Source organism: Neocloeon triangulifer, unplaced genomic scaffold (assembly GCF_031216515.1).
Source record: "Neocloeon triangulifer isolate White Clay Creek 2 clone unplaced genomic scaffold, ASM3121651v1 ptg000013l, whole genome shotgun sequence".
In the NCBI taxonomy this organism is placed as follows: Eukaryota; Metazoa; Arthropoda; class Insecta; order Ephemeroptera; family Baetidae; genus Neocloeon; species Neocloeon triangulifer.
The window spans coordinates 3,798,327-3,824,170 of NW_026775555.1; the positions used below are offsets into that span (position 1 = coordinate 3,798,327).

Consider the following 25,844-nt stretch of genomic DNA (forward strand, 5'->3'; position numbering starts at 1 on the left):
TGTTTTCTTAGTAAATGAAAAAAAAATTGCAATAAGAGGAGTCGAATAAAAGTCAATTTAGTAAGAATCAAGAAAAGGCATTTAATAAAATTTGGAATGAAAGTGCCCCAAAAATGACTTACACCATTTTCTAAATATTGTGTGCCAATCGTTAATTTTCATTGATAAATCCAATTTTCGAACTCGACCAATTCACTAACCTCTACACTAGTTTTAATCCATTGATATCCAAAATATATGTTTGATTTCTAATCAAATATTTTTTTAAGATAATTAAAAAAAAATTACCAAAAAAAAACTTCACACTATATTCTTGTCTTTCTACTTTCTGCAAGGCTAACGCTGCGCAAACAATGAGAAGTAGTTAGATATAATAAATTTTGACTTAATAATAATGAAACAATTTTGCGCCAAAATTGCATTTGGATATATACTTCTTACTATTATTTGAAAATAAGAAATTTTTCCATATAAATTTTTTATGACCAATTAGAACCATAAAATGTTTGATATCTAACATATAAGGCAGATATAAATATTAACATATTTATCTGGAATATAAATAAAATCTTACTGAAAGGGAGCAAAAAAAATGTAAGTTATGTGTGCATTTATGCAACCTGCACCACATATTTGGCGCAACTTTCTGGGCGAAACAGCCACCAGATGTCACTACCAACCAGCCAGCTGAAGGCTGAAGGCTGAAGAAAAAAATCATAAACAGCCGAGCAAGATTGACGACAACATCGAAGAAGACAAATTACTTAATTTTAAAGTGCTGCATAATCAAATTTTCTTAAATTGTCTTAATCATCTAGAGGCGTAAGTAACTCTGTCCAATAATCCTCTCCACCTTTTTCAGTTAATTTCACTTCACAGGTCATTGGATAGTTTGAAATTTCACGGGAAACATGTTCTCGAGGGGTGCCCTTGCTCAACCTTTGAACTTGCTGCCGCTCGTGAGATCATCTTGTTTGATTATTTGGTGACGACAATCGAGTGACCGATTTTTAATTCCAACAGAGATTCAGCAGGAGCTGCAGCAGTAAAGGGCTGCCGGAGGAGGTCAGAAAAAAGCTTACGCAAGGACCAGGACTTGGCGATTTCATCGAGTACGGTGGAAAATTAAAAAGGGAAAAGGGCGATTATCAACGCTTGTCTCTTCCCCCGTGGCTGAAGAGAAGCATTCCCCAGGGAGAAAATTTCAGGTGCATTTCTTCAATTTAAAAAATTATTTTTAATGAAACTTTAATTCATCAGCAAACTGAAATCTCAGCTGCGGACAAAGAAGCTCTCGACCGTTTGCGAAGAGGCTCGCTGTCCCAATATTGGCGAGTGTTGGGGTGGCAAGGATGGACATCCAGCCACGGCCACCATCATGGTGCTCGGAGACACTTGCACGCGAGGCTGCAGATTTTGCTCCATCAAAACGTCGAAAGCGCCTCCGCCGCCTGATCCAGACGAGCCGTACAACACGGCGCAAGCAATCAAGGACTGGGGTGTGGGCTACATTGTGATAACATCGGTCGATAGGGATGGTAAATCTAAACCAATCGATCCTGGCAATTTAATTAAAACTTGACTCGAAATATTCCAGATTTGCTCGACGGTGGATCAAATCACTTTGCAAAAACTGTCATCGAGATTAAAAAAGCGTAATTTGATTTTACTCTTTTTTTTTACAAGTTCTATATGTTTTATAATTTTTTTCTAGTAACCCGAGCATTCTAGTCGAGTGTCTCTGTCCTGATTTTGCCGGAGACAAAACTGCGGTCGACACAGTCATCCACAGCGGCTTGGACGTTTTTGCGCACAACATCGAAACCGTGGAGGAATTGACGCCTTTCGTCAGGGACCACAGGGCAAAGTACAGACAGAGTTTAGGAGTTTTAAAACACGCCAAAGACACTCTGCCAAATCTAATAACAAAGTCGTCGATAATGCTCGGACTGGGAGAAACCGACGAACAAATTATGCAGACCATGTTAGGTACGACTCGAGATTGATCATCCGAAAAATTAGAAGTTTAAACTATTTTAACTTATTTTAGATCTTAAGGAGGCAGGCGTGGATTGTGTCACGCTCGGACAGTACATGCAGCCAACAAAACGTCACCTCAAGGTGTGTAATTTGATTTAAACATAAATTTCAGAATGATCGAAACCATGATTTTGTCAGGTTGTTGAATATGTGACGGTTCCTTCATTTGAGAGATGGGCAAAGGTTGGTGATGAACTGGGTTTCAAATACACAGCAAGTGGTCCTTTAGTGAGAAGTAGTTACCGAGCGGGCGAGTTCTTTATTACAGGCATAGTTAATGCTCAAAAGAAAAAACTGTCTCAGCAGACATGATGATAAACTTATTGTCACTTATTGTTATGTGTGATTTAATAAATTTTATTTCTTATTGTTCACCCCAAAATATTTAATTATAAATCATAAAAATCTGAAGAAATTGACACTTGAAATTGATCATCATTGCAGATCTTTTTTCTGCAATGGAAAATTTGTTTTTGATTAAAAAAACAATTTCTGCAACGAGGAAAGCAATTCCATAACGATAATCATTTTATAATCAGCTTGTTTGGAAAAGTTTAAAATAGCAGAAAAAAAGTATTTTTTTATTTTTATATATTATATAATATCCATTTATTAGATCTCTTACAAGGAGCTGTCCATGGGCTCTGGTTCTTTTACCTCCAAATCTCTGCACTTGGCGCTCTGCAGCTCTCTTCGAACCTCGGCACTGATGGTCGAGTGGTTTTGGCTCCGCAACAGTTCTAAGAGTCCTTCTTTCTGCTCGGAGCTGATGTCGCCTTTGTATCGCTGAACAAAAGTGAGCAAGGACTGGTGCCACAAAACCGGCAATTGTCGAGGGTCCCTTGAAAACCTGCATCATTTTTTTTTATTAAATTAAATTTCAAATCACATCTCAACACTACCTTAAGAAGTGAAACACTAAGGAATCAATCACTCTGTACGGCAGGGCGTATTTCTTGTCGAGCAGAATCCTTATGAAAACGGACGTCGTTCCCGTGTACTCCATTTCTGCAAGCTTCAGCATGGCAGCGGCCGAATGGAGAAGAGGGATGGAATTCCGGGCCAAAACTGATCCCACGATAATAGCCTCTCGGAGGGTGCATGTTCCACTCTATTGGATTTTTTTTTTTTTTAATTACAACCTAAAGCAGATAACGTGGTCTACACACCTCGCACATGGGAATGAGCATTCCCTTCATAAAAGCGCCTGGTTTGAAAAGTGCCTTTCGTAGGGCCTGATACAAATGGAAGTTGAGTCGTTTGTATTCGCTAATGTCGTCTCGAACACGGGGAAGAAGAACCAAGTTGTAGAATCGCTGGGTCATTTTCTCAGTTAGATTCGAGGCAAAAATTCTTGTAGCTTGATACATGGCAGAAGCGCTCCACCTTTCTGGATCTGCACATAAAATGAATAGCAATTTATACGAATTAACTTCCAAATACGAACTTGTCAAGTATAGAATTTGCTCCCAGTTCTTGAGATTGGGAATCACTTTGAATGCCTTTGGCAGTTTTCCACTTCTGTATTTGGACAGGACCTCTCCAACGCTTTGGTACATTTCCCTCACTCTTGGGTTTATGTCTTGTAGTTGAAGAGCTGAGAATTTTGTAAATCATTTATTTAAAACTTGAACTTAAAATGCAATTGATTGACAAACCTCCTGCGTCCGAACACTGCGATTTCAATTCAGTTTGCTTCTCATTGATCTTGGCCATAATTATGTCAGCCAGGGTTCTCTGAGGCACTGCACTCTTGTTCAAAAACATGTCCATCACTCTCTCCTCTTCCTCGTCAACCTCCTGTCAATATCAGAGCAAGTGATTAATTAATTTGTGCATATAAAAAAAACCATGGCATACAATTTTGTCACAAAAGTCGTCCCCCTGCAAATCATCTTCACTCTCGTCGTACTCTTCTACTTCAAATTGTCCTAAACTTATGTCCAAAGGGCCTGGTGGCTCGTCTTTTTCAACGCCTTCCTCCTCTCGTTTTTGACGCATCGCTTGTCCCAAAATTTTTTTGGACAACGAGGAGTCGACGAACTGAAATTCGAGATAAATTTAATTATATACTTGGTGTTAAACTTGCATTTTATTTGCATCAAAAAATTAGAAAGTTTGTTATTATGTATTAAAAAAAGAAAAATATGATTTAACCTCATCGTCGTCATCTTGACGAGGCCGCTTTGTTTTCACTCTTCCTCGAGGTTTGGCAAATTTATCGTCATCTAGCTGAGTCTCTAAATCTGATCTGCGCGTTTCGCTTTTGGAAACTTTGATTTTCTTTGCTTTTCCCATAGCAAAATATTATGAAAACACAGAACGACGGTGCTCACGTGCCAAAATACAGAAGAAGGCGGCGGTCTGCCATTAGCATGTGCTTCACAGACTCGAGTAATTAAAAGGAGTTGCATTCGTGTAATGAATTTTGCCAGATATCACTGGAAAACGCTTCTAATTAAAACTGAATGATCTCAAAATTGCTACTTAAAAGCTATTATCGATGTATTTCTACATACGCTACGCAAGAAATAATAGAGACATAAAGTCAAAATTGTACATGTATGCGAAACTCCTTTACGTACACTCCGCATAACTATTTCAAATTTTTCCGGCAAACGGTGCTGATTGACAATGTTGAACTTTTTATACCAATAATAATAGAATAAATTATTATTAAATTCTTCGGCTCTAGTTTTTACTCTCTCTATTCGGCTCCTTCAAACACATGTGAAAAAAAATACAAAAATATTCATTATCTTTGCTTATAATTGGAAAAAAAGTATGATCTCTAAATTATTTCCAAGATTGGGTTATTATACTAAATTTTAGTTTGCTGTGTTATTTATAAAAAAAGTTGTTGAAAATCCATAATTTTAATATATCACATGAGAAAGAAATTAGTTCAGCCCCGATTATTTGATATAATAAGATATACTTATGTGTAGAGGGTATGTGGTAATTTATATTTCAGTGTGCAGAAATCATAACTATTATTTTTTTGTTTTGTAAAAGTTAACATTCTTTACCTTTTAGTATAATTAAAAACCATCATATAATTGAAAGCAAAAAAAATTGGATCATCGAAAAACTGAAAAATCGTATCATTCTGTTTAAACACGGACAAACAATTCAACAAAAATGCTGAGGAGTGTGATTATACACATTAGGAAATAATACATCAACTATCACAAGTTAAGTATTTTTGTGTTCGTAGATTCAACTCGATAAAAATTCTGGCGACTGGGCCGGGTGAAACAAATTATTTGTGAAAACAAAAGTGCATGGAAAAAATTTTCTTATGAGCACTCAGTGTACTGGGTCACCGTGTTTCCAACTCTGTGGGTGACTGTTCGACAGGACTGTCCACTTCCTCCAGAATTGTGAACAGATGCATGACTAGCAAAGTGGTGATCGCCGTTACCTCGACTTTGGGCAGTTGCTTGAGCGTGGGCCCTGCGGTGAATCTGCTGATGGTTCTCAAACTGCTGTTTGTGGTTTGCAAAGTGGGATCCAAAGAAAGAGGCGCCATCTCCGAAAGTTTGGGCGTCGAAGGCGAAATGATCGTTTCCATGGAAATGTTGGATATCAGGCTAAAAGCGTACAAAATAATTACATCAATTCAAAGGGGTTTATAAAAAGACTGCACCTCTTCAAAGACATCATCGAACTTAAAATGACTATCAAATCCACCGCCAGGCTGATGGTGGAAATGCTGGTGAGAAGCAAAGTGGTGGTCGAAATGGGTGAAAATGTCATCGAAGTTGAAGTGGAAGTTTCCACCCTGGTACTGTTGGCCTCCTCCTGGTTTTGGGTAGTCTTCATCCCCGATCAAATCATATTTCTTTCTTTTTTCCGAATCAGACAAAACATTGTAGGCTGAAAAATTGATTTTTACTTAGCAAAAACAATTATTATAATTTTTTTTATATTAACCTTGGGTAATTTCTTGGAATTTCTCATTTGCGTTTTTAGCTTTGCTCTTGTCGGGATGGTATTTTAAGGCCAATTTCCTAAAAGCCTTTTTTATCTCTCGCTCGGATGCATTTTTCTTAACACCAAGGACTTCGTAGTAATCTTTCTTCTTGGCAGCTTCGATGACATCAAATGTTAGCAGGAAAAATGCTACCAATAGCCAGGCACATTTAGCGAGAAAACTTTTACTCATGATGACAGTTTAAATCAGTCCAGAAAAATAGTTATTCTTCATTTCCACTGGAAAAAGACAAAAAAAAATTAATTGCAATACATAGATAAAAATGTGTAATTTTGTATGCAAAAGGTGTGTAATTGATATTCGGAAATAAAAAAAAAATACAAATTAATTATACTACACGTACACAAAAATATCCAGAGGGTACGTTCACACTCTTCCGATTTTCTCTTCAAAGTAATGCTCGCAGAGATTTACCAACATGCAAATTAGTATAATAAACAACCGTGATTTTAACCAAAAATATGGAACGATTGCACTCTTTCTAACGACAACAAGAGGCCAAGACCTTGCTCAGCAACGCAAAAATTTACTTTCTCTAATTTCAAGTTTGCCGTCTGCCCCAGTTTGTTTATGTTCAAAGAAGGCTCCGCCTCCTTCTAGATAAAACCACACGTAAGGCGATTCCATTGGGGTGCATACTTTGGAATTTCAAGGATTGTATACACCCGGCTTGATGACAGTGGAGATTTCGATCTGAATTAATAATATATTTAATTTTAAACATCATTTGTGGTAGCTTTTCAATATTTTTAATACTAAATGGCATTTTTTCGGGAAAACATTTTCATCCAGACGGGATTTTTAAGTTTTTGACTTTCGCGCCTTTCATGTTGAGAGGTTCTACAATCTGATTGGTCCACGGGGTCGTTTGCAATGCTGTGATTGGCCACAGCTTGGCGGTCGACATGCCCTCTGCCTCTGAAGTTTGCAACTTTGCTTCCTTGTTTACCAGCTGATGCAGCGAAACTCGGCAAAACAAAGGTTGCAAAATTTCGATTCCGGAAAAACAACCCGATTCGTCGACGGCTCACTAATTTCGAAAAGAGTAATGTAGCGCAGTGGAGAGTGACGAGCATGAGCCAGAGTTTCATTAAGCGGAAAATGAGGCGAATAATGGCTGCTTCTGCGTGTGCATTTGGAGGTTTGTTTAATTGTATGATAATAATTATTGTTTCAGGACCGGAGACCGGAGATCAAGATAATTTAAGTTCCATTAGCTACTGATATGAGCTAAAGCTTATTTCTATTTCAAGTTCTTATCTCTCACTCGAGTCTCGCCACAATTTTTTTATAGTTATTTTTCCACCTGAGCTTCCGTGTGTGTGATGTAGCGATATGTCACTCCGACACGTTTTACCAGCCACGTTTGACAATCATTTTCTTTTTTGAACTCGGTCCTTTGTCTGGACATGAAAAAGTTACACATTGCAATGTTTGTCATTATTCCAGTTCTCATCTTCTACATCAATTGGGTGAACAGTCATGTAGCTGTGGACATCCACGACGGTGCTGAAGACGCTTTGAGCCAAAACAAACTTATCCTGAAGCAAAATCGTCACGGACCGACCTTTCAGGAGGCTCTGGAAGATCATGTCGGTAATGAAATAACATTCAAAACTCCAGCAAAAGGGAAGACGAGTGGTCACGAGAACGACATCCGAGACATCGAGGAGGCTAAATTGAAAATTAGCGAGCTGCAGGCCAAACTAATGGAATTGGAAAAGCGGCTTCCGAAGCAATTTCCAGAAGTGGACTTCCGCCCGCTGGACAGAAAGAGAATTTTGGTAGAAATAAAATTAAGAATCGAGGAAAATGGAATGTCTACATCAAGTTATTTTTTACAGATTACTGGAGGGGCTGGTTTTGTTGGCTCTCATCTAGTGGACAAATTAATGTTGGCAGGACACGAGGTTACAGTGGTCGACAATTTTTTTACGGGGCGCAAAAGAAATGTCGAGCACTGGCTGGGCCATGAGAATTTCGAGCTGATTCACCACGACATAGTTAGACCGTTGTACATAGAGGTCGACCAAATTTATCACCTGGCAAGTCCAGCATCACCGCCACATTACATGTTCAACCCTGTGAAAACAATTAAGACCAACACCCTTGGCACCATTAATGTTCTAGGTATATAATTGCTTGTGAGGCTGGTTGAAATTTTTAATCATTTTTTCAATATCAGGTTTAGCAAAACGAGTTGGTGCTCGAGTTCTCATAGCTAGTACTTCCGAAGTTTACGGTGATCCTGAGGAACATCCTCAGTCGGAAACATACTGGGGTCATGTTAATCCTATTGGTAAGTGAAGAAGAATTGTTGAAAGTCCACAATATCTAAGATTTGCTGATTTTGTAGGGCCCAGAGCTTGCTACGATGAAGGAAAGAGAGTAGCGGAAACTCTCAGTTATGCTTACATGAGGCAGGAAAATGTAAGTGTCCGAGTTGCTCGCATTTTCAACACCTATGGCCCCAGGATGCATATGAATGACGGAAGAGTTGTTTCCAATTTCATTCTCCAGGCACTAAAAAATGAAACAATGACGGTAATAATCTTTTTTTTTTTTTTTTTTTTTTAGATTTTAACCTGATTTTTTTTAAAGGTGTACGGGGCAGGATCACAAACAAGATCGTTCCAGTATGTTTCTGATCTAGTCGATGGACTGATTGCTCTCATGAATTCAAACATGAGCAAACCTGTTAATTTAGGAAATCCCATTGAAAGAACTATAAAAGGTACAAAAATAATTCCGAAGTTGATCTAAATTCTAATTTTCTTCTTTTTATTAATTTAAAATTTATTCATCAATATCTTGCAGATTTTGCTGTGATCATCAAGGACCTTGTTGGAGGCACTAGTGAAATAAAGTCTGTGGCTGCTGTCGAAGATGACCCACAGAGGCGCAGGCCTGACATTTCAAGAGCTAAGCAATACTTAAATTGGGAGCCCAAGGCACGATTTAAATAGAAGGCTTGAAATATTTTTTAACATGTTCAATTTTAGGTACTGCTTGAGGTGGGCTTGAAGAAGACAGTAGACTACTTCAAGAAAGAACTTAAAAGGTCTAGACACAGCGAGCGAAATTTTTTCAAGCCTGATGTTGATGTTCCGGATGCCTAAAATGCGTGTGGCTGGATTATTTAATTTGCCTGTGAGCTCATTTTCTATATTAATTTGATGATGTGACGTCTATATTGTCAGTGTGATGTTCATGCTTTATAAGACTGTGCCAAATTTAAACGCAATTATAGTTCATATTTTCCTTTGAGTTGAAAATCTATTTATGCCTTATGATGGTATTAAATTTAATATGTATTTGTTATTCTGTAAACCCTTAAATTCCAAACTCATCATTTAAAAAGGCTAGTGTGATGTTTTGAAATTTTAAATACCACGTTTGTCACGACTTACAAAATCACACACCCAAATTTTGAAATAATTGGTGAAGGCTCATTTTTTTTATTCCTATAAAGCTATCAATTTTATTTCAGGTGATAGCACTACATTATTGTGGAAGGAGTGTTTTCGTGAATGCACACTTTGTGTGGAATATTTTGTACTGACAACTATTGAATAAAATAGAAACAATGATCTTTGATATTGAAGAAAAGAGAATTTTTATTATTCATCATTATATACATAAACTCTTACTTCCGAGAAATATTGAAGAAAAAATACATCACAAGTATATCAGTCTTAATTAATTAAACTCATTCTCCTCTGTTATCACACAATAAATTACACTCTATTTGTAAAATGAACCTATAATTTTGACATAAACACAAATAAAGTTTCAAAATGTTAATTCTATAACACTTAAAATGTGGATATGAACTACACACTACTGGATTTTTTTTATCCAGTTACATCCGTTTAAATATTTTCTGAATTAAAATTCTTGCTCGCTAAAACTAACACTTTTTAACTCATACTGTGAACCTCAAAATTAGACTTTACATAACCAAGCAAGTCATCATTAGCGCAACCAACATCTTACATTACAGCCCCTAAAGCTTAAATTTGATCTTGAACCATTACTCGATTCTTATGCGGTAGTGTGCAGCAATTTTAATTAAAATACATTAAATCATTACAGATAAATAAATCTTTCTACAAATTTATATTATGTTAGTCTTCATTGTTGCAGGTACCTTAAATATTATAACATCATGCTATTCTTTTTTTGCCAAGTACCTTGCAAAGATACAATTCAAAATTCAGTAAATTGAAAATAAGAGATCAAAAATAAAAATTCACACACTTTTGCATCCACCAGAAAAATTAAAACCCGAACACCAAAATGGCACAAATAATTGGTTAGCAAACATCCCCAGTTGCCATGCAAAATATATATATTGCTTACTAATAATTGCTATGTACGACAATGTCAAGTCTTTTCATTTCTTCAAATTTGGTGCCAAAGTATATTTCGCCTCCAAGCAATCTTAATTTTTAACCATTAAAGTCTTCTCGCATTACAAAATCCAGCCTTACAAATACATTTAATTATTTCATTTTTTCCAATTCTTTAACATTCCATAGTAATCCAATAGCGGTCAACTATAATATATATAATTACATTTTTAAAAAATTACCAGCAGATAGTCTCATTCCTTGAAACAAGATAGTCAGATCCCAGTTTCTAATAATTGTCAGCTCTTCCAGTTGCTCCAAACTTGTTCGATCCAGTGCTGACCAATGGTAGAGATCGCCAACACTCTTCAAATTTGGGCAAAAGGTCAACAGGTCCATTAGCCCAAGCCAGCCCAACGAGCTCTCGGTCCGAATGTACAGCAACTGTGAGAGAAATTACATTTTGACCTCTCACAAAACTGCAAAAATAAAATTTACTAACCTCCAAGCAAGGCGGGTCGGACGCATTTCTCGCTGATTGAAGTGCTTGAGACAGAATGATGTCGTCCAAGTCGGGCGACGATCCGTCCTGCTCGTAAAAGATTTCTAAATTCGTGAGCTCCGGGGTGCAAGACAGAAGTGCGGGAAGAACTTCCGCAGTTTCCAGTCGCACTTTGGCTATTTGCAAAAGTGGCATTTTAGATTTAGGATTCATCTTCCAGCGTCCGTCTCTAACTTCGCAACAAATTTTTGCTGTAAGCTCGGTGAGTGCAGGACAAAGTTGGCACATAGTTTCCAAATTCATTGCATGCACCTATCATGATAAAAGTCACTTAAAAGAACAAAAGTTTAGACTAGAAACCATACCTGATCAACAATTGCCAACTTCTGCAAACGAGGTCCACAAATCGCTAGGAAATCCTCAAGGAGGGGTCCGAAGTCTCGAAAGTCAAAGTCGATAGTAAGAGACGTCAAATACATCCATGCCGAGATCTTCGGCAAATAGGTGCCTCTTGTGTAGAGGCTTTGCAGACCAGGAAGGGCATAAATCAACTTGTCTGCTTTGCCATTGGGCAGGTGGGTGTCCCACAGGTCAGTCAGTCTAAGAAACAGCGATGGCTTCCACTCCAAAAGGGAGAGGATTGCGTCTCCCACATTCCTGTAATAAATGAAACCTCCGAGGGAGCGCAGCTGAGGAATGAACAGCAGCAGCATGATCACTCCCAACTCAGTTGTGTTTGTGTCTTGAATTCGAACAACCTGAAAGGGTAACCAGAATAATATAAGAGATTTGCATGGAATAACAGGAATTAATGTTTTAAAAGAAATTTTATTTCTTATAAAAGAATTATTACTTTTAAATGTGCGCAGCAAGCAGTTTTCTCGCAGTCAACACTCGACGAATAGTCATTCTCGTAGAAAGCCATCGGGTTCTTCAGCAGCAACTGTCTAATTCCTCTGTCGTCAACCAACCATGACGAGGTCATGTCCAGGTGCTCAAGTTTCGGGCAGTTTTCCCCAATGAGCCGCAGCATTTCATTGTCGCAGATGCTCCTCAAAATGAGCACCCGAAGGTTGGACATTTTGTACAACACCCTGTGGAAGGTGTTGTTCATGATGGAGACAAACTCGAGGTCGTGTCTCGGGTTGATGCGCACCCGGACGCTGAGTTCCTCCAAACCGACCGCTTGGCAGTTTTCCAAGCAGGTGAAAAGTTCGAGACACTCGTTGATCCAGAGGAAACTGTTCTGGTCAATGGGGTGCAGGCGTTTGATGGTCGCGTCGAGGACCAGTCCGATCAGGTCGAACAGCTTGTAGGTGTTGTACTTGCAGGCGGCGCTGAAATGCACCAAGTTAGTGTCGGCCTTGTACTTTTTGGTGGCCGAGGAGATCAGGTCTTGGCGGATGCCGGAGTGGAGAACTCGAAGCAGGTGTTTCCGAACGTCATCGGAGTTGATGCTGCCCGTCGCCGCCGAGTGGTACAAAGTGCTTGTCACCTTGTCCAGGACAATCGCGTAGAGCGATTTGACGGGTATTACGGGAGGCATTTTCCAACCTAAATAAAAATTTCTCTATTATTATTTAATCAAAATAAAATAAATAAGTTAAATAACAAATGATTAATTAAATTAATCAATATGTTTTATTGTGTGCTTTATTTTAAATCTGTTGATAATTTGAAAATATTATTATATCATATTATCTTATTAAAAATAAGTTTTTTTTTTAAGTTAATGTTGGCACCTGAGTTTCAAAAAGAGCCTTTTTTAAGTATATTGCTGGCTAAAATTTTCAGCAAAAGTTGATTCCCTTGAAAAAGACCTGTACCATAATAATCAGCAGTTCGCAGACCTACGAAAAATGTACCAAAATACACATATGCAGATAATTTTTTTGAGAAAAAAAATAAATTCATAAATATAATATATATATGATGTAATTGATAAAGAATTTTATGCATTGTTTAGGATGATTTGTATATAAATAATTGGAGATCTTAAAGATAAATTCTTTGATTTCTTTAATGTAATAAAAAATGCAGAAAAAATTGAAAAAAATATAAAAACGAACAAACATTAGACACTTTCTCTGTCTCTTAACGCTAAACCCATGATCTATTAAGTATTATTTCTGTGCAGGCATTTAAATATCGAATTTAAATGTCCAGCAAAACAAACATAACCTCCGCCCTTGTTGACAACTTTTTCGGCAGTCATTGGCCCCACAGGTCACGTGACTATTTTTCGGCCAATCAATGCTTAAAATGTACACTTGGCCGACACAATGATCCCCATTTTAGAGAATGAAGGAAAATTAAAGAGAAACACAGAATTCCTTGAAAATATTCGCACCGAGTTATCGAATGGTTCTAATGGAAATTGAAATTATCTGAAATACCTCTCTACTTTTCAAAGGTCTTCGCGACAACAGTGATAATTAATTTCTCGTCAGCGAAAATGTAGGACTTGAAGAACTTTGCCGAGAAATCATATACCATACAGCGAGCACAAGTAAATGTGAGGCTTACGAAAACGTTTTGCTCGCATCTGCAGTACACGACGATGACAGCGCCACTGGTGCTCCCGTGAATTACAAAGGGGAGAGTGGTGGGCGATTTTGGAACTAGTGTTCTCAAAGTTTACGTCAGCCCTCTCATATTGTGATTTCCAGACGTCAAACGAAAAGATTTCCTCACAGAGACGAAATATTGGTGAGTGCTTGGACATTTTTGAAAATTTCGTACATTCTGAGTGAATAATCGACCCGGTTTTCGGGTGAAAAACTTTGTCCACATTCTGAGGTTTGGGATTTTTAACTAACCTAGCCGGAAAATACTCCTAGCGCAAAGAAATTCGCCGAGAACCGAAGTACACCGTAATAGTCGCCATTTTGTGCGGTCGGAAATCGCACAGAGAAAATATTTTTGGTTTTTTATTTTGCGCGTGTGTCCGCATTACTTTATGGGTTGGACGATTCGTCGCAGCGCGTTGTCCGATTGCGTTTTTTGGTTTGTCCGGCTTATTCGGCTGCATATTTGTCCCGAAAGAAAGCCGGATTGTGATGTCGAACACGCCTCCCCGAACATCTTTATTGACAATTTAAAAACTTCAAGCGCCGCTGCCAATTGTTTAAAACGTATATTTTGATTTCAGATAATGTCAGGAGAGAATTTCCATTGAGACTTATTTTATCAAATTTCAACACGAAGACTGCAGCCACACACAGGGAGAGTGCATGTCTGATAAAGACACGGAGGAGCATTTCAATTTCCTCTCATAACAGAAGAAAAAACACACATGACCATATCCAGGGGTGTCGGCGGCCAACAGCAGGGTGGTGGTGGCAGCGGCGGTGGACAGATCGAGATGTCCGCAGACAATCAAAACACTGCCAGCACGGACATCAATTTGGTAAGACTTTTCACATTTTAATTGACCATCTCATGGTTGAAAACTCCCACCTCAGGATACACAGCCTGGCTTCAGTGAAAGCATGGAGGATGAGATGGGCGAACCACCTTTTCCACATGCCAAGCTTGCCATGCTTGAGGACAAAGTCTCGAGTCCTCGTTGGGTGGTGCCAGTGCTGCCGGAGCAGGAGTTAGAGTGCTTGCTTTTGGCATCAATCGACCTCTGCCAAAAAGGTTTGTGCCGAAAATTGTAACTAGAGAATGTTTTGTAATGTAAAATTTCTCCAGGCATTGATGTCCGGTCTGAAGCATGTCAGCGCTTCTTCCGCGAGGGACTAACAATTTCCTTCACCAAAATCCTCACAGACGAGGCTGTCAACTCTTGGAAGTACAACATACACCACTGCATACAGCAAAACTGCGAGAGACTTGTAGAGCTGTGTGTCCTGAAGTTGCCTCATGATTGGTTTCCTTTGCTAGATTTGTTAGCCATCGTCTTCAACCCCAACAACAAGTGACTATATCAACTTGATTTGCAAATTAGGTCTAATTTTATCTTGTTCAGATTTCATGCTTTCAATGGTGGTCGGCAGTCAGAGACAGTCCCGTCGGGCAGCCCAATGCAGGATGACGAATTGTTTGCCAGACCCTTGCCAGATCTGAGAGCCCCGAAAGGGTGGCTAGCTGACTTAATAAACAAGTACGTTTAAATATAATACAATCAGGCTAATTTTTTTACTAATTTTACTTTATTTAGGTTTGGCAAGTTGGGAGGGTTCCAAGCTCTTTTGGAAAGATTTCAGACTGGCCAAGGATTAACAGTGCCTGTGATTCATGCCCTTTTGCGCCCTTTTGGTCTCTGTTACGAGTTCCTCACAGTCCATACTGTCACAACTTATATCATGCCTATTATGGTAAGACTTGTTTTAAGCTGCATATAATATCAATAATAAACTCGTAAATTTAAAAAAAAAATTAGGAAGTGGTGCCTGCATTACTTGACCAATTGACGGATGATGAGCTTAAGAAGGAGGCAAAGAATGATGCAATTTCTGCTATTCTGAAAGCTTGCAAATGTCTGGTGTCCAGAGTGCCTCGTCAAGAGGAGACTCTCAAAGATTTGGAAATATTTAGGCTGAAAATGATCCTCAGGTATTTTTTTCTTTATTTTTTGTGGAATCTGAGTTTTTATGCTCTAACTTTCCAGACTGCTGCAAATTTCATCATTCAACGGCAAAATGAATGCTCTCAATGAAGTTAACAAAGTTATCACAAGTGTTTCTTATTACCCTCACGCTCATCGAGGTCCAGATGACGAAGAATGGCTCACTGCTGAAAGAATGGCTGTAAATATCTCAACAGAATTACTTGATGAAAGAAATAACATTATTGTTTTTCTCTCTCCAGAAATGGCTTAAAGAACACAAAGTTCTACAGATAGTTCTCAGGGACTCGTTGCATCAGCCGCAGTATGTGGAAAAGTTAGAGAAAATCTTGCGATTCGTCATCAAGGAGAAGGCACTGACCCTGGAAGACCTGGATAACATTTGGGCTGCGCAGGCTGGAAAACACGAAGCCATAGTGAAAAACTTGCACGATCTCTTAGCCAAATTGGCTTGGGATTTCTCCCCAGAGCAATTAGATCACCTGTTTGAGTGCTTTCAAGTAATACCAGAGTTAAAAAAATTTAATCATATTAAAAAATTTTTTTGTAGTCGTCATGGACTAATGCCAACAAAAAGCAAAGGGAGAAACTGCTAGAACTGATTCGTAGACTGGCTGAAGACGACAAGGGTGGTGTCATGGCTCATAAAGTGTTAATGCTGTTCTGGAACTTGGCTCATTCAGAAGATGTGCCTACCGAAATCATGGACCAAGCTTTAAATGCCCATGTCAAGATTTTAGATTATAGTTGCTCTCAGGTTTGATTTTCTTTTGTTTTTAATGTGTCTGAGGTTTCAATACAATCCATTGTTAGGAACGAGATGCTCAGAAAGCAGTGTGGCTGGACAAATGTGTTGACGAGCTGAAAAGCGGAAAGTGGGTGTTACCAGCACTGAAGCAAATTCGTGAAATTTGCTGCTTGTACGAACCACCTCCAGCAATGAATCATGGTGGGCATGCCCAGAGGACAACTGGGGTGGGTCACAATGTCTCCAGTCACCGTCAAGAAGTGATAGAAAAATTGCAAGACACACATAGCTTAGTGGTCCTCGTGACCAACAACCTGGTAGATTATATGGACTTTGTTCGCAGTCTTCTAGTCGGTGAGTAAATAATTTGCAAGTCTTCACCACCATGTCAAAACCTATAAATTGAATTTCAGACAATCCAAAATTAGATCCAGTCCAATATTTCCCAGACGGCCGATATAATCACCCACAGCAAATTCAAGAGAGACTTAACTTTTTACGTTTTCTACTGAAGGTACTACTCGATTTAATTTTTTGAGGAATTTGGAATAATTCGTTTTCTAATCTCAGGATGGGCAATTATGGTTGTGTGCAGAGCAAGCAAAACAAATATGGCAGACATTAGCAGAAAGCGCTGCTTTTCCTTCTGACAGGGAGGCGTGTTTTAAGTGGTTTTCTAAATTAATGGGCGACGAGCCTGATCTGGACCCTTCGTTTAACCGTCAATTCTTTGAAAACAACGTTCTCCAACTTGACCCTGCCCTGCTCACGGAGAGTGGCATGAGGTGTTTTGAGAGATTCTTCAAGGCTGTTAACACAAGAGAGGGAAAACTGAAAGCTAAGCGTAGAAACTTCCTCATGGAAGACGTTGATCTGATTGGGACCGACTACATTTGGAAAGTGAGTCGAGTCACATTGTGTTTTGTTATTGAATTGTACAACACACATATTTTACCATTGCAGGTTGTTACTAGTAGCGGGGAGGAGATTGCACACAGAGCAATTAATTTATTAAAGGAAGTGAACACTAATTTGGGCCCCCAATTGCAAGCCAACATTCTGGCCTTTCACGAGAACTTCATCTCGGAATGCATGGATCGTCTGAGGGCGCACTTTGATACTGTATCGCTCCTTCGACGTGATATGGACTCTGGCAGTGATGGTGTGCCTGGCTCTCCGGCCTCAAGGAGAGTAGAGGTTCTGGGAGAGGCAAACAAGCTTTGCAGAGTCATGAACGTGCTTCACGAGTATATGTCGGAATGTGACTGTGACTTTATGGGTGATAGGAAGATCCTCCCTTTGAGACGGTGAGTTGCATAATAGACAAGGAAATAGAAGTATTTATTATTTTATCCAGGGCATATCGTGGAAAACACTTGGCATTGCTAGTCCGTTTTGCTAATCCTGGTAGACCATTAGATGATGTAGAAGTGTCAACACATGGAAACGATACCCTAGGCGCTTTACGTAGGCAGGTTCTCCGACGCATTAAAGCTTCTCCCACGTCAGTTAAACTGGACCTCTTCCTGAACGGGGAACTGCTGGATACAGCAGATGATCGCAAGCTCTTGTCACACATCCCCCTGAGAGACAAAACGGTAATTTATTTATTTTTGCTCATGTCAGTTTTTTTATAATGAAAATTGCTATAGGTATTGAATGGGAAGCTATGTCAGCAGTCCTCAAACATGCCCAGCAGCCCAGATACCAGCTCAGATTCTTCAACTTCGTCACCACATCATGCCGAGTTCCGTGCCTCATCGGAAGCTGAGAACACCCTGCCTGGAGTGGTAATTTGTTGTATAAAGAATCCAAAATGTTTTCTAGCTAATTTTTCTATTTTAGTTAATGGCAATACAATCACAGTTTGCCCAGTTCTTCTTCCAACTGGCTGATTTAGGCTCGGCTTTGGGCCATTCGTCTCTAAGAGAAACAGCCCGCAGTATACTCCAACTTATGCCTGCTGATACTCACACAATCCAGCAACTACACCTGACCTTTTCGGTCAATTCTACAGGTCACACACCAACAGAAGTCAATGGAGAAGTGGTATCTCCAACAACAGAGAAATCCCCACCTACAATGGACAGCCTGTTTTTCTCTTCTTCTCCATCGCAGGCACTGTATTATTTGCAGGTATACCATTATTTATGCTAATAATTGCATAGCATAATCATATATTTTTTAAAGGTCATGTACTCATTAATGATGCCTGCACAAGATCCCTTGTCCGACAGAGCTTTTGAATTTCAAGTTGCTGTCATAAGGTCCGAGAAAGCTCAGATCCTACTGGACATGATGAAGGACCCAAATTTCCTGACTAACGCTGACTTGGCAACCAAGCGGCAAGCGTATCTTCAAGTTTTGCGAATCGCAAAGATGATCTTGACCATAGTGGGACACGTCATGGCCCACGTTCTAGACGACAACAGGATTTCTGCCCAAAGTTTGCCGTCTCCTACGGCAAGTGATGCTCCTTCAATAGGCAACATGACGGGAACAACGATGAGGAGCAAAATGGTTGCAGTTCTTCGGGCTGCCCTTCAGTCTGTGCCTCATCAAAGTTCTGAGTACACAATGAGACAGGTGGCCAATAAACTGGCACAAGCTTTAGCTCAACAGGCATGTTGAATTTTTATGACTTAAAATCTCAGCTTCTAAACAATTTTACCCTCAGATGTTGCAAGGAACGGAGGTTGGAAATGCTTTGTGGAAACTTCCTCAATTTTCACAAGGAGCACTTTGGCGTCTGCCTGACATTACAACCATCAAGGCGACAATGCGTCTAGCTTGGGCTGCTAGCTCGGGAAATCTGCAACTTGTTCACGGCTCTCTCGATCAGCTACATGCCAAACAAATGGAGATTGCATCAATCCCCCAACAGACTGATACACAAGGTGTAGGCTACGATGACTTTATGGGTATTGCATTTTAAAAAATACGTTGCTCTGAATTTTATAACCTCAATTTTAGTGTGCCGAGAGGCTTTGGAGACGCTAACAGTGGAATTGATGCTCCACCCTCACTGCATTGATGTTCTCATCAGAGACAAAAACTGGCACACATTTATCATTGATTTGCTGCTTTTGAGCCCAAGCAGAGCCATTCGATTGGCTGCTAGTGAACAATTTCTGTTGATTTCTACGTGGTGCACAGGCAACCAACAACCGCTCCAGTTTTGTATCACACTTCTCTTCACTGTCCTTAACACCACAGTGCTGGAGCACGCTGATCAATCACATGAATACTTCCAGGTATACATAATAATTTCAAATCATGTTTTAACTTCTTATTGCTTTTTATTGTAGCTTCTCTGCCGACTACTAAACTTTGCCTTTGTTTCCAACTGTCCTCTGCCCACTGCCGAGACTCTACTCAACAATGAGATAGCTTGGCTGAAGCAAGTCAGGGAAAATGTGAAAGAAAGTGGAGACACCAAATATGACGATGCAGTATTAGAGGGACACCTGGGATTAGCAAGGGAACTCTTCTCATTTGTCAAGCCTGACAAGAAATTCGAACTTGGCTGTAAAAGTGGCAACCTGATTAAGGTTAGTCCTTAATTTTTCAATCGCACATCTGAATCTCATGCGTTGAAATTTCATTATCAACAGGAAGTTGTTGAAGACTTTGTTTTTCCTGCCTCACATTTGATGGCGCAGCTTTGGCAAACTGGAGATTTGCCAATGGAAACAGCAGTGCCTGTCTGCCAGTCTCCCTCAACTGTGACTGCAGCGTTTGAGTTGCTTGTGTCACTCAGTGTTGGTTGTGTTCCAAACATGAAGCTGCTGGTCAACATGCTTACTGAAATGTTTTACTCTGGTAATTAACACATTAAAAAAGGAAAATTATCAAAAATGATGCTTAAAATTTATTTTTAGAACGCGAAGAGCCTCTGACTGAATGGGATTACATGCCTCCCGTCGGCCCAAGACCAACTCATGGTTTTGTGGGACTGAAAAATGCAGGTGCTACGTGCTACATGAACTCGGTTTTGCAGCAGTTGTACATGGTAGAGAGCATCAGAGTTGGTCTCTTGGCAGCCGAGGGAGCTGCGACTGACATTAACGAAGATTTCAGCGGAGAAGACAGAATAGAAGGAGAAGTTAGTACTTTTTTACCTTGTTATTGAGTGGTACTTACTTGTTATTGCAGCAGGGTTGCTTGGAAGCTGAAAATGATTCTGACAAAGGAGATCTGGAGGAGTCTCGGAAGGAATATAACGTCAGCATTTTAAAGCAAGTTCAGGCCATTTTCGGCCACCTGGCTTATAGCAAACTTCAGTTTTACGTTCCTAGAGGACTGTGGAAGCATTTCAAGTAAATAGTAATTCATAAAAGTGATGTGATTGATAAATTTTTTCTTCAGGCTGCAAGGAGAACCTGTTAATTTGAGAGAGCAGCAGGACGCTGTTGAATTTTTCATGAGTTTAGTTGAGAGTTTGGATGAAGCTTTCAAGGCTCTGAGGCAAGAACAAGTCATGAGCAAGGTTCTGGGTGGCTCATTCTCAGATCAGAAAATCTGCAAAGGATGTCCCCACCGCTACTCAAAGGAAGAGCCTTTCAGTGTGATCTCTGTTGACATCCGCAACCATAGCAATTTGGTTGACTCCCTCGAACAGTATGTCAAAGGGGAGCTCTTGGAAGGCGCCGACGCTTATCACTGTGAGAAGTGCAATGCTAAGGTAATTTTAATATGTCTTGCATTTAACATTAAATAATTTTTTTTTCTTTATAATAGGTGGTGACTGTTAAAAGACTGTGCGTGAAGAAACTTCCTCCCATCCTTGCTATCCAATTGAAGAGATTTGAATATGATTACGAGAGAGTCTGTGCCATCAAATTCAATGATTACTTTGAATTTCCTCGAGACTTAGATATGGAACCTTACACTGGTATTAATATTCTTTTAAAAAGACCACAAATATCTAACTGCTATTTTAGTGAGCGGCCTAGCTAAACTTGAAGGAGAAGTGATAGAATGTGACTATCCACCTGGAGACAGTAGTCAGCCTAGAGAAATGTGCACCAAATACCAGCTCTCAGGAATTGTGGTCCATTCTGGACAGGCCAGCGGAGGCCACTACTATTCTTACATACTCCACAGGTTTGTCCACGCTTCACAGACTTATGAAAATTGTTCAATATTTTCATTGACAGGCAAGCTGATGGAACAGCTAAATGGTACAAATTCGATGATGGAGACGTCACCGAGTGCAAAATGGACGATCCTGAAGAAATGAAGTCACAGTGCTTTGGTGGGGAATACATGGGAGAAGTGTTTGACCACATGCTGAAGAGAATGAGCTACCGGCGTCAGAAGCGCTGGTGGAATGCTTACATGCTGTTTTACACAAGACAAGACGTTGAAGTGGACAATTTGACACGCAGCATTAATGAACTTTCCTTGTGTACGTGTTTCTCCTGATTCTTGAAATTGGCTTATCTATAACTTGAAAATCCACAGATACCAAAATGGGCATGCTGAAAATGCCTCAAGCGATTGAACGCAGTGTGCGGCGTCAAAACATCCAGTTCATGCATAACCGGAACCAATTTTGCACAGAGTACTTCCAGTTCATGCGGAAGTTGATCACATGCAACAGTCCACCACCCAACTTGAATGAACAAATGGTGAAGGATAATTTGATATTTTACAACTGTTGATTGTAATTGTGTAAATTCTTCAGTCTCCTGAGAATGAAGATTTAAGTCTGCTCAGTGTGCAGCTGGCTGCTCGCTTCCTGTTTCACACAGGCTTCCACACCAAGAAAACACTTAGAGGTCCTGCCATGGACTGGTATGATGCAATCTGGGCTCATCTGCGATACTCGAAGAAAGTGCGCCACTGGTTTGCACACAATGTTCTTTTCAATCACCCTCACAGGTACATAATTTGTCTATTTGTAAAATTTGAATCATGGAATAATCGATTTAAATAGGTTTTCCGAGTATCTGCTGAGTTGCCCAAGTCCTGAAGTGAGGTCTGCATTTATCAAAATCATCGTTGTCTTGGCACATTGCTCTAATCAGGACGGCCCTTGCCCATCACCACTGATCACAAGCGCCAGTAATATAAACTTTCAATTTCATGTGAATGTTTTCTTACCTTACAATCCAGCAACAGCAGGTCTAGTCGATCCAAATGCATCACTCAGCGACCACCTCTTGCATGCAGTGTTGCTGCTTCTTCATAGGGAGGTGGCTGATCATGGACGGCAGCTACCACACTACTTCTCGCTTTTCCACAACTACGCCATGCAAGGCTTGGTGGAAAGGTCGCAGTTGCTAAAGGTAACAATTTTGCTTATTTTTGGAACTTGTTTAGAATAAAAATGTTTTCCAGCTGAACGTACCATACCTCTTTATGTGTGTTGCTGTCGATGAGGGTCCTGGACCTGCGATCAAATACCAATACCCAGAGTTGACAAAGCTGCATCAAGTGGTGTCACTTCTTATCCGTTGCTGTGATGTTTCCTTAAAGTGCTCGTCCTCACAACAGGTACATACAATTTTTATCCATCCTTGAACAATAGACTCACACTTGTTTTGATTTTGCAGAATATGCCTGTTTTGCCAAACCCATATTACGAACCCCAGTGCCCTGACTATCTAATGCCAATCCAAAGCCAAGTTTCTGAGCTCTTGTATGGAAGAACTAGGTATTCATTCATTAATGAACTTTTTTTATTCTTTTACACTAAATATAAATTATTTGCAGCTATGTGAAGAAGTTGATTGAAGACAATACGCCCAGCGAAGACACAGTCAAACTTCTGCAATTCTGCAGCTGGGAGAACCCCCACTTCTCGAGGATAGTGCTGACGGAGCTGCTGTGGCAAGTGGCATTTGCCTATTGTCACGAGCTTCGTCACCACATGGAACTTCTGCTGGCTGTGTTGCTAATTGAGGACTCGTGGCAGTCGCATCGAATCCACAATGCTCTCAAAGGAGTGCCTGAGGAACGAGAAGGCCTGTTTGAAACTATCACCAGGTCAAAGGGCAACTATCAGAAACGCGCGTACCAGTGCATCAAACTGCTGGTTAGTCTGTTCTACAAGTGTCGCAACGCCAGTGCTCTTCTCACCACCAATCCCGACATCAAGAGACGCTGGGTGCAAGCTGTAGACTGGTTGCAGGATGAGCTTGAGAGAGTAAGTTCAAATAAAAAAATAACCGAAGATCTTTAACAATATTCAATTTTTTCAGCGACCCTATCCAACAAACTCGCAGTATTCTTACAACTGGTCTCCGCCTGCACAGTCAAATGACACCACCAACGGATACTTCTTGGAAAGATCAAATTCGGCCCGGAAAACACTTGAGAAGGCTTTGGAACTCTGCCCAGAAATGGTAGGTTCACTCGCCAAGTTTATAAAGAAAATACTTATGACTTTTTAATACTTGCAGACAAACCAGGAACAAGAATCAGAAGTCATGTCAGAGGAGGGTGAAAGTTCACCGCCTGTGGCCGACGAGGCACCTGCAACACAAAGTGCAGTTGTGCACCCTGCGCGGAACATAATGGCGATTCCAGGAAATATTCCTGGAGCTCCCCCCTTGGTCCTGGGCATGCAAGCTTTCACACCAAACAAACTCGACTCTTGCAAGTGGTCCGTAAACAAGACGCCTACAGCCTTCTGCTTAGCGGACGTCGAAGTGAATGAGGTCAGCACCATCAGGAAAAAGGCGAAGGCGAAGAATGAGCAGGGTGAAGAGATTGAGACAAACACGTCAAACACTACTAACACACCCCAGCAAAGTCCCGTTATGGCCAGGTAAGAATTAAGTTTTTTATTAAGAAAATCTTCATTAATTGTTTCATAATTCTGTATCGTCAGGGAAGTGGAAGTGCCCCTTGAGACGACCACCCTATTGCCATCACCGACAACAAATTTGCAGCAGGTTGTTGAAATTTCTCCACCAAGTCTGCCTGCAGTGGATACAGTCGTCGCTCCCCAAAGCCCAACAATTGAGATAACTCTAAGCGAGCCAGAAGCAATGCCGCCTCCCGGATAATCGAGGACCGTGGCTTGAGTGATGCAATAAGGTGTTACTTTCTAGTTGAAGTGGGCAGGAGTTAATTTTGATTCTGTCTGTCACCGTTGTTGCTGCTGCCAAGTGACTGTATGTAGTATGAATGAGTGCCACGTACGCTTCACTGTCTCAGTCTTGATTGCCAAAGATGGACCCTTTTGTTACAGACACAAACAAACGTAGTTTATTTATTAACGGTACATACTTCTCTTTCTCCTGCTGGATACACTGCGCTATAATTATTACAAAACAGCAACTACTACTATTGTTGTTGGACGATTCTCAACTAGCATTTCATGTGGAATGGATTCATGGAAGGGAAAAAATCACTTAGAAAATCAGTCAATGCAAACGGTTTGCTTTCCACCTTGCTTTTTTCATTAGACGTTGTGTATTTTTGATTAGTACATGAGTGATAATTTGCTCAATTTTCCCCCTGCTATCCAATTTATTTGTAATTATTTGCGATCTGTTGTTGAAAATGATGGTAATTAATAATTAATTGAGAAAAGTATGTACATTCTATTGAGCTCGTGAAAGTGTACAGTGTTTTTTTTTTTCTTTGGGAGGTGTTTACTTCTTTGTCGTGGACTCCAGACAAGCCTCAAGAATTTATTTTTGTTAAATTCGAGGCTTCTTATTGCAGTCATTTGCTATGAAAGGGTTAACAACTAACTGCAAATTTGATGAAAGCTGTCGTGGAATCGCAAGCATATAATTTGTGTATAACTGTCTTTTTGTATTTTGACACATGCTTGCGATCAACAGTTGATCTGTTGTTTTTCAGAAAAATATTAAGTAATGGATAATCTAATCAATTTTAGCTTGTACATAAAGCCAAACAAAACTGCAAAATAAAACTAATAATATTTCAAGTCTATTATTGCTCATTTTTCCTTTCAAATCTATACTTGTTAATAAATCGTTTTAAATATTATTTTGAAAATATTAACCCACCGTGAAGTTAAATAAATTGTAAATTATTGAATAACTCAAGATTCACAATAGTGCTAAAATATGAAAAATAGAAACCGGGTGTTCTCATTGCAAAGAAAAAATTTAAAAAAAAAAAAAACAGTAAGTTATATTGATTTTCAACAACTGATTTTTTTATAAAATTTATTTAATACAGCAAAAACTAAAAATAAGTAAAATTACCCAATCTTGGAAATAATTTAGTGATCATCCTTTTTTCCAATTATAAGCAAAGATAATGAATATTTTTGCGTTTTTTTTCGCATGTGGTTGAAGGAGCCGAAGTATTTAATAATAGGCATTTTGCATTATTCCCATTATTCTATTCATTATTGGTAATAAAGTTCAACATAGTCAATCAGCACGTTGATCAGCACCGTTTGCCGTGTTGGTTTGCCGGATAAATTTGAAATAGTTATGTGGAGTGTATGTAAAGGAGTTTCGCATACATGTACAATTTTGACTTTATGTCTCTATTATTTCTTGCGTAGCGTATGTAGAAATACATCCATAATAGCTTTTAAGTAGCAATTTTGAGACATTGAGTTTTAATTAGAAGCGTTTTCCAGTGATATCTGGCAAAATTCATTACACGAATGCAACTCCTTTTAATTACTCGAG

General features: G+C 39.6%; 6 protein-coding genes across 12 annotated transcripts; 3 read left to right on the plus strand and 3 right to left on the minus strand.

The window, feature by feature from the left end:
• The first annotated feature begins 688 nt into the window (after positions 1 to 688).
• Positions 689 to 2,414, plus strand: LOC132198781 (lipoyl synthase, mitochondrial). 2 transcript variants are annotated; one of them, XM_059622992.1, is made up of 8 exons: positions 689 to 822; positions 880 to 959; positions 1,024 to 1,208; positions 1,261 to 1,538; positions 1,598 to 1,655; positions 1,715 to 1,989; positions 2,051 to 2,121; positions 2,179 to 2,414. In XM_059622992.1, exons 2-8 carry the CDS (start codon positions 912 to 914, stop codon positions 2,350 to 2,352), a joined length of 1,089 nt encoding a protein of 362 aa, XP_059478975.1. In that variant the 5' UTR covers positions 689 to 822; positions 880 to 911; the 3' UTR covers positions 2,353 to 2,414. The 2 variants fall into 2 exon arrangements, with proteins under 2 accessions (XP_059478975.1, XP_059478976.1); XM_059622993.1 differs by having other exon boundaries at positions 707 to 822; positions 892 to 959.
• Positions 2,415 to 2,636: 222 nt separating this feature from the next.
• On the minus strand, positions 2,637 to 4,418 carry LOC132198759 (bystin). The gene is made up of 7 exons (XM_059622972.1): positions 4,198 to 4,418; positions 3,901 to 4,083; positions 3,699 to 3,840; positions 3,488 to 3,637; positions 3,210 to 3,436; positions 2,943 to 3,151; positions 2,637 to 2,890 (listed from the first exon to the last, which is right to left on the minus strand). Exons 1-7 carry the CDS (start codon positions 4,336 to 4,338, stop codon positions 2,662 to 2,664), a joined length of 1,281 nt encoding a protein of 426 aa, XP_059478955.1. The 5' UTR covers positions 4,339 to 4,418; the 3' UTR covers positions 2,637 to 2,661.
• Positions 4,419 to 4,991: 573 nt separating this feature from the next.
• On the minus strand, positions 4,992 to 6,620 carry LOC132199092 (dnaJ homolog subfamily B member 9-like). Its single transcript, XM_059623555.1, has 4 exons — positions 6,381 to 6,620; positions 5,977 to 6,255; positions 5,690 to 5,919; positions 4,992 to 5,633 (listed from the first exon to the last, which is right to left on the minus strand). Exons 2-4 carry the CDS (start codon positions 6,206 to 6,208, stop codon positions 5,340 to 5,342), a joined length of 756 nt encoding a protein of 251 aa, XP_059479538.1. The 5' UTR covers positions 6,209 to 6,255; positions 6,381 to 6,620; the 3' UTR covers positions 4,992 to 5,339.
• A 369-nt stretch (positions 6,621 to 6,989) lies between these two features.
• Positions 6,990 to 9,651, plus strand: LOC132199091 (UDP-glucuronic acid decarboxylase 1). 2 transcript variants are annotated; one of them, XM_059623554.1, is made up of 9 exons: positions 6,990 to 7,178; positions 7,487 to 7,821; positions 7,882 to 8,167; positions 8,223 to 8,336; positions 8,394 to 8,581; positions 8,639 to 8,771; positions 8,855 to 8,988; positions 9,040 to 9,187; positions 9,528 to 9,651. In XM_059623554.1, exons 1-8 carry the CDS (start codon positions 7,112 to 7,114, stop codon positions 9,154 to 9,156), a joined length of 1,374 nt encoding a protein of 457 aa, XP_059479537.1. In that variant the 5' UTR covers positions 6,990 to 7,111; the 3' UTR covers positions 9,157 to 9,187; positions 9,528 to 9,651. The 2 variants fall into 2 exon arrangements, with proteins under 2 accessions (XP_059479537.1, XP_059479536.1); XM_059623553.1 differs by having other exon boundaries at positions 9,040 to 9,651.
• LOC132199090 (uncharacterized) lies at positions 9,617 to 13,442 on the minus strand. Of its 2 annotated transcripts, none has more exons than XM_059623552.1 (5): positions 12,634 to 12,741; positions 11,745 to 12,445; positions 11,257 to 11,649; positions 10,892 to 11,203; positions 9,617 to 10,833 (listed from the first exon to the last, which is right to left on the minus strand). In XM_059623552.1, the coding sequence occupies exons 2-5, from the start codon at positions 12,435 to 12,437 to the stop codon at positions 10,612 to 10,614; spliced, it is 1,620 nt and encodes a 539-aa protein (XP_059479535.1). In that variant the 5' UTR covers positions 12,438 to 12,445; positions 12,634 to 12,741; the 3' UTR covers positions 9,617 to 10,611. The 2 variants fall into 2 exon arrangements, with proteins under 2 accessions (XP_059479535.1, XP_059479534.1); XM_059623551.1 differs by lacking the exon at positions 12,634 to 12,741 and adding an exon at positions 13,288 to 13,442 and having other exon boundaries at positions 9,618 to 10,833.
• Positions 13,443 to 13,444: 2 nt separating this feature from the next.
• LOC132199089 (probable ubiquitin carboxyl-terminal hydrolase FAF-X) lies at positions 13,445 to 25,128 on the plus strand. Of its 4 annotated transcripts, none has more exons than XM_059623548.1 (38): positions 13,445 to 13,600; positions 14,043 to 14,300; positions 14,356 to 14,533; positions 14,588 to 14,813; positions 14,865 to 14,999; positions 15,057 to 15,213; positions 15,279 to 15,451; positions 15,507 to 15,645; positions 15,707 to 15,964; positions 16,015 to 16,221; positions 16,278 to 16,566; positions 16,626 to 16,726; positions 16,783 to 17,112; positions 17,176 to 17,519; positions 17,570 to 17,810; positions 17,865 to 18,002; positions 18,058 to 18,348; positions 18,403 to 18,834; positions 18,890 to 19,133; positions 19,186 to 19,466; positions 19,521 to 19,763; positions 19,827 to 20,034; positions 20,094 to 20,317; positions 20,368 to 20,531; positions 20,581 to 20,896; positions 20,953 to 21,106; positions 21,156 to 21,318; positions 21,372 to 21,622; positions 21,679 to 21,845; positions 21,902 to 22,098; positions 22,154 to 22,281; positions 22,333 to 22,505; positions 22,558 to 22,713; positions 22,773 to 22,873; positions 22,933 to 23,365; positions 23,421 to 23,564; positions 23,622 to 23,989; positions 24,053 to 25,128. In XM_059623548.1, exons 2-38 carry the CDS (start codon positions 14,187 to 14,189, stop codon positions 24,228 to 24,230), a joined length of 8,046 nt encoding a protein of 2,681 aa, XP_059479531.1. In that variant the 5' UTR covers positions 13,445 to 13,600; positions 14,043 to 14,186; the 3' UTR covers positions 24,231 to 25,128. The 4 variants fall into 4 exon arrangements, with proteins under 4 accessions (XP_059479531.1, XP_059479533.1, XP_059479532.1 ...); XM_059623550.1 differs by having other exon boundaries at positions 22,339 to 22,505; XM_059623549.1 differs by having other exon boundaries at positions 20,371 to 20,531.
• The last annotated feature ends 716 nt before the right edge of the window (positions 25,129 to 25,844 follow it).